The sequence below is a fragment of the Rhinichthys klamathensis genome, unplaced genomic scaffold (assembly GCF_029890125.1).
Source record: "Rhinichthys klamathensis goyatoka isolate OS25496 unplaced genomic scaffold, OSU_Roscu_1.1 h1tg000452l_1, whole genome shotgun sequence".
Taxonomy (NCBI): domain Eukaryota; kingdom Metazoa; phylum Chordata; class Actinopteri; order Cypriniformes; family Leuciscidae; genus Rhinichthys; species Rhinichthys klamathensis.
The window spans coordinates 127,950-135,328 of record NW_026606944.1 but is presented as its reverse complement, the minus strand read 5'-3'; the positions used below and the strand labels follow the sequence as shown (position 1 = coordinate 135,328).

Below are 7,379 nucleotides of genomic sequence, written 5' to 3'. Positions count from 1 at the left end.
TTGTGCTAATCATACTTAGGTGTATCTGCACTTTTTCACAAAGACCAACACTGGGAAGTTTAATGTTTATTAAAAATAAGGAGCAAGTAAAGTCTTGCAAAATCCAAGGAGCTGAGATTGATGAGGGTACAGCGTCAGTGCAGGAGTCTTCAGGATCCACCGAATCCTCTTTGTGTTTCTTGTGTTGAAAGAGATAAAGGAAACAAAAACGGGATAAATTGTAGGCTATATAGTAGTCAGTATATAATACAGTTATGGTATTTATAAACCCCATTTAGCCAAGTGTGATTTGATCTAGAAAATGGCGTACCGACGTTTTAAGCATGGTTTTTAATCTTACTTATAAACTTCCATCTCCCTTTCCCATCAATACAAATCAGCTGAGCTGAAACATAATAGACAGGTAATAGTCAACAGAAACACAATGAATAAAAAACTCCAACCATACGTTTTTGCTTACTCAAATATGAAATCTAAAATAAGGATTTTTTCCCGTTATTGCACATTTAATATGGAATGAAACCGATATTCTCATTTTATCAATTACAACTATCACACTCCTCAATGTTATATTTAACCCTAGAAGTCTTTCCCTCTTATTACACAACAAAGGATAAACATGCATCAATAGAACGGGTTTAACCATTAATAGGCTGTTCGTGGTTTGTTATGCGGTATTAACTTTATCCAATGACCTTTATTTTACCTGATAACGTCCCCTAAAACTACTAATTTAGAGAGCAATAATCAACTAGCATGCTTTAATACATAAGTTAATTTGATTCAGATGTACTGATAATATATAATCTTATTCTTTAAACGTCTTACCTTTTAAAAGTGCATCACAAACGGTCTGTTCTACTGTAACTCTTCCGCGCTGCTGCTACTTCCGGGAACTATTGAGAGGCTCCGTGAGCCGCCATTGCAGTAAAAAAAACGTTCCATTGAAGTCAATGGAGTTGTCGCAACTCTCACTCTATATGGCTCTGACCTGAAACAAATTTGAATTTGAAATAAACTATTAAAATATGTGAGTCACATCCTGCCACATCATAATGAATGGAATATTTAATATTTAATAATCAAATAAAGCAAATAAATAATTTCAGCAATAATCCGCCATGGGTCTTCTTTAAAATTATACCAAATTTAAGTCTGTGCTCCCAAGACTAAAATTATGACAGTTTTTTGACGTGGACATTTTTGTCCTCTATGTAGCTATGTGTAACTTTTTTTAATTGATGCACAAGGGTTAAATATGCCTGTATTTGATCATACCTCTAGTTTTGTTGTGTGGATGCACTTTGTCAGATGATCCAGGTCTTTCAAAAGCCGCTTGTGTTTCACAACCTTCACAAGTGCGTTATGGGCTTCAGATCCTGGCTTTAACCAAAGCTTGCTTCTCTGGCTCGTCTCATCAAGGGGCTCATGAGAACATTGGTGATAGTGCCTGTTCCCTGGCCAGTCGTGTCGGTTGGTAACATGGTGTATTACAGATATCCACTTCTCTTTCAACACTTCGGCATTACCCTCACAGGTTTGTGCACTCCACCACAAATGATTTACAATGGATGGAATCCACTGTCCCAGGCCTTCACATTCCCTTCTCTTAGCTTCAGTTGCCAGTTTTTTGGACACTCCTTTTGCCACATGCCAAGGGTCAAATTCATGGTGTTTTTCTGGATTACTGACCCTCATTTCTTTGACGATTTGTGGATGTCTGTCAGTTGAGATTGCTGAGACCTTCACTCCATTTTCTTCTATGGTTTTGAGAGCTTCTTTAAAACCTTTGATTTCCATGGTATTAGAGCTCGAAACTTGGGTGCAGCTAATTACCTTGAAGTCCACAAACTTTTGGCTTTGTGCGTCTAAAAAAGTGTATGTACAGTATTTGGCTGAGTGCCCCGGAGAGTCACACCGGCCATCTCCACAGAGAACAACTTCTTCTTGTGATTTCATTGTAGATAACACTGTACTATGCTCTTTAATCCACGTTTTTTGAATGACAGGAAACACAAACTTCTTCCTCAGTGATGTGTATGTGTCCAGGGCCGGCGATTGCTATAGGCGAACAAGGCGGTTGCCTAGGGCAACAAATGTGTTGGGGGCGCGGCGCGCGGGCGCCCTCTAATGTCGCCCTTGGCCTACTTCCCATTAATCACAGAATTAGAATGACAAGCGAAACAAACGGGGGGGTTACGTTACGTTACGTTACGTTGGGCAAGTGCTCATTTGTTGGCGCGTTGATCGAAACCCTCTGATGCACAGGGACGAAAACGGAGAAAGCAACAAGATAAAAAGAAAGCACAGTATAGAGGTAAGTCTTCTCATCTCAGCCATTTAGGTGTCAAACGAAAAAAAATTACTTAGTATTGTGCACAGCACAGGCATGCTGGCTAGGGTTGCCACCTGTCCCGGTTTTACCGGGATTGTCCTTCTTTTTAATAACCTGTCCCGGGAAAGTTTTCGAAAGGCTACGTGAATATGTATGTTCAAACTGTGTAGCGCGCGCAACGGCAAAGAAGGAGAGAGGGAGAGAGCGAGAGACCTTGCGTGTGTGTGCTAGTGTGAGTCTGCCTCAAGAAGCGCATGTAATCGGAGTGTGGAGCGCGCATGCTGCACGAGGCGCGGGCGCGAGCACTTCCGTTTTTCTATCAACAGTGGAAACAACTTAAAATAGGCCTACTCTATCATTTCTGGTCATAGAAAATAAACATCATTCGCAACAATACATCATTCGCAACTACTTGTATTTGTGTAAACTCACAATAACAAGAAAACGTTGTGCTTTTGTAAAATAAAATAAAACAATCAGTCGCGCTCTTTTATGGTCTCCGTGAACTGGATCGCGTCTCAAAAATAAACGAGCCCATGTAGGCTAAAGCTTGAAATGTCCACTTTTAAACGAACAAATTCGAATCGATAGAAAATAGTCTGATTATGTAATCCATATGAATTTCTTATCTAAAGGCGCATCCGCTTTACAGCGGAGATGGAGATGTTGCAGCCGATTTAGAAAATACTAGTTTATTAATAAACAATTAAAATGCCTCGTTACTTTTTCAGAAACATTTATAATAGCCTATAAATCATCTATAGCCTTAGAAATATAGTGTTTGGCCTTAAACCATTTTGTCCATATAATTTGTGAATATTTTAAATGTTTAATAAAGGGGCGAAAAGTCATAAACAAAAATCTGAAAATACGCGAATATAGGCTATATTTTTGCGCCGCATTCGGTGTTTAGGCCTACAGTTCAAATTCAAATTTTGGCATTCAACCGTTAATTTTGGTCTTCAACTGTCATGGGATTAATATTATAACTATTATCATGTAGTAGTGTAATGTAGACAGACACTGTAACTAAAAAAGGTTTGAATTTTTCTTTGTTCAATTTGCACACTGAATAAGGGTTGGAGCTTTTAATTTTGAACTCTCAAAGTGCACCAGATTGATGAATTTACCATTAAAATGCACAAAATTTTCTTACGGGGCCATACCCCCGAAACCCCCTTAGTCTTGTAGGAGCCTAATAGATTAGTAATAATAGTAGTGGTGGTAGTAATTGTAATATACTACAAGTTACATGGTCAGACAAAATGTATTTGTACAATGCATGTAGGATGATAGAAATATCATTGAACGTTCGTTGTAGCATTTGTATGAACAATTTATTATACAGTTGAAGTCATAATTTGCTTGTTGAAGTTTTGGAGAGACTAAAACTTGGGGGGCGCAAAACTCAATCTCGCCTAGGGCAACCAAAGGGCTAGAGCCGGCCCTGTATGTGTCTTCACTAATTGTTTTGAGGTTCATGTTACTACAGAAACGCTCAAATTTAGCAAAATGGATGTCACTGAAGAAAACTGATGCTGTTAAAAGAAGGTTTCCTGTCCCTTTGGTCCCACTCAGAGTAGGCTGAGACTGCCATCTGTAACTACAGTTGTTAGCACATGTGATCTCAAGTGTCAACTGTGATCCTTCAATTTTTAACTCTTTCAGTTCTTCATCAGGGAGCCACACTTTAAACAACGCTGAAGCAATTGGTTTAACTGTTCCTCAAAAACTAGAAAAACCCTCATTTCTTTATGCGTGTTGGTTGAAGCTTGTGATTCCTGGGTGCTTTGAGAAAACTCAGATGAACTTACAATGTATTCCGGATCAAAGTGACTGCACTGTGGTTGACTCTGTTCGCCAAGTTCATCATCTGAGAGGAACAGATCCTGGGAGTTATCAATGTCATCCTCCTGTACACGTTTGCCCATCTCAATTTCATGTTTACCTGTGTAACTATGGTCCTTTTTTACCGGGTAGTCCACATCAGCTGGCCACTGTACCGCTGCATCCGACTGGTTAACATCCGTCTGCGTTGCTGCATCAACCATACTAGGAGAACACTGTAGGCCTAACGTTTCAGTGGATTCATTAACAGCATCTGGTGGATTGTCGGTTACCTCCATGATCGGCTTAGTGTCCGATGATTAGTCTTCCGCGACTGCAGGAGCGGGTTGTTTACATCCTACCAGTAGAGTGTCCAGAGTCGCTTGCCTTTGTCGTTTGTTAGCGCGGCTTTCACTCGCTATGCGCGGACGCTTGCTATGCTTCTTGTGGGGGAAAATTGAAGGCACGGCATTTGGTTTTAGTCTTCGCTTGTAACTAGCTGCTAGGGATGGGACGGTATGAAAATTTCATATCACGATTATAGTGACCAAAGTTATCACGATTATCAGTATTATCACGGTTTTGTTTAAATGAGATGGAAATGTTCAAAAAGAACTGATGCTCACACTGAAAACATTTCAACAAGTTTAATATTTGAAAATCAACAAACAAAAAATACAATTAGCAGCTATATGCACCTTTTTAAGCATAAATATTATATTAACATTAACATGGTGCCCTGAGAGTGAGAGGTATACGTTTTCCTAGTGCAGGTTTTAATGAACAGTACCTTAAATAAGAACATCAAATGCACACATAAAAACAACACAAGTAAAGCAATGTGCATGTAATAACAATACAACCATATGTAAACAAATCAAATGAACATCAATGATTGTATGTCCGTTCTCTTCTTCTAAAGAAAAAAGTGCAGCTGACCTAACATCCTGTATCATATATGCATCTTTGTTCACTTGAGATTGAAATGCAAAAATGTCAGCATGTTTACTTTGTCTGGTTTAAGTAATGCTCTTTGAGGAGAGACAATATGCCCACTGGCACTGAACACTCTCTCTGATGGCACGCTGGTTGCTGGGATGCACAGAAGCTTCCTGGCAACCCTGGCAAGGTGAGGCAGCTCTGATGCATGGCCCTTCCACCACACCAGTGGATCCTCTTCTGCTGGAATTGGGGGCAGAGACAGGTAGACTTTGATTTCTTGTTTCACACTGTCTTCTAGAGTGGTTGGAATCTGACCCTCTTCACCTCTTTGCTGCCTTGTCACTGAAGAAATCTTTCTCAGCAACCCGGCAAGGCCTTTCCCCTCCGATGCTGCTGGTGGAGTGCTGGTAGAGATGCTGCTGCTGGTGGAGGTGCTTTGTGGTTCTTCCCTGACTTGTGCAGCCAGCTTCACAGCTTCCTGGACACAGTCAGTTTCAATTTTTGAAGCCTCAGGCTCATCTAAAGAGCTCCGTTTGAAGCGGGGGTCAATGAAACAAGCCATGTTCATGACTCTCTTTGCCTTATCTGGGTATCTATTTTTGAGGTCTTCTCTCATTAACTTTTTCATCTCCTTGGTCAGGGATGTATCTGTGTCCTTTTCCACCAGAACATCAGAATTAATGTGGTCCAGGACAGGCTTGATTGCTGAGAGTGTTACTCGTGTTTCTGAGGCAAGTGCATCTGTTAACTTGCTCAGAGGTTCGAGGAGCTGGCACAGTTGCTCCATGACAGTTATGTCGGTATCCTTGGGCATTAGATGCCATGTTCCTCTTTCTCCAGCCAGTGTTGCACAGACTGGTTGCTGTTGACTAAGGAACCGCTCAACCATCTTGTGTGTAGATCCCCATCGAGTCACCACATCATGAATTAGAGCCTTCTGTGGCATGTTGAGGGCAGCTTGTTTTTGCCTCAGTTCTCGCCTTCTCTTCCAGCTCCGTGAGAAGCCCTGGACCAGATGACGGCAGGCCTTGACTGCTGTTTCAACTCTCTGTATTTTCAAAGCCTTTGAGATGGCCAGGTTCAAATTATGGCCAAAGCACCCAAGCCACACTTCTGAAAACTCTTCAAAAGCCTTTATCATGTTCGTTGCGTTGTCTGTGGTTATGCAGACCAGGTCTTTTTTGTTGATCCCCCATTCTTCCAGCATGTTATCAAAAAACTCGCTGATGTTTTGAGCTGAGTGATCTTCTGGGAAGAACTGAGTTTCGAGGCAGTTTGATTCCAGTTGCCAGTCTGGAGTGAGGTAATGGATAGTGACGCTTATGTAGGGTTGACCACCACCACTTTCACTAGTCCAGAGGTCAGTAGTTGCAGCAAACCATGTTCCTTGAGCTAATTTTTTTAAAACATCAGCTTTGACCTGGTTGTACAGATTTGGTATTTCAGTTTTGGAAAAATATTTTCGTGATGGCACTTTGTAGTGTGGTACAGCAACTTTCATCAGCCTCAGAAAACCAGGCCTCTCCACAATTTGAAATGGCATCATGTCCTTTGCAATGAAATATGAAATAGCTGCAGTGAGGTCTCGTGCATTTTTTGATGTGGGTGCATAAGCAGTCTGCCTTTTAAATGCTTGTTCAAGTGTCTGTGTCACAGCTGTAGATGAGGAGGGAGTCGAGGGACCAGAAGCATCACTGGGTTTTCCTAATGCACGCCCACTCTGTAAACAAAGGAAAAACAAATGTATTATTATCATTAATAATGATAATAATATTCACTCACTTATGGATGTGTGTATGACTGAATATTATAATTATTAATATAAATAAAAAAGAAATCACTTTCTCTCTCACACACACACACACACACTTTAAATGAACAAAATATGTTGGTTTGGTCAGGGTGACTAAACTACTGGAATTCTTATAATGACTATTGTCAATAGCAACGCATTATAACACAGCGCACATCCATGTCTCGGATCACCGCGGACGCGATCTCTGGTTTCATTCAAATGTGTATGTCTTGCGTTGATTGTATTGAAAATTAAATCAGATTAATTTAGTATTAATACTACTATAATATTGTTGTAGTGATCACATTTTCTTGACGATTGTTTTGGACACTGTAACTTGTATAATGGATTTATAAACCGGTAAGATTTCAAAACATTAAGTTAATCACAATTCAATATTTCATGTCCCTGAAATTATTTCTGTGGTAAAAATAAAAAATAAATAATAAAACTGTTTAAAAAGTTTACTATGAAAGAATA

At 40.1% G+C, this 7,379-nt stretch overlaps 1 protein-coding gene across 1 annotated transcript; it reads right to left on the bottom strand.

The window, feature by feature from the left end:
* Positions 1-5,132: 5,132 nt before the first annotated feature.
* On the bottom strand, positions 5,133-6,647 carry LOC130071652 (E3 SUMO-protein ligase ZBED1-like). Its single transcript, XM_056236514.1, has one exon. It carries the CDS (start codon positions 6,645-6,647, stop codon positions 5,133-5,135), a length of 1,515 nt encoding a protein of 504 aa, XP_056092489.1.
* Positions 6,648-7,379: the final 732 nt, after the last annotated feature.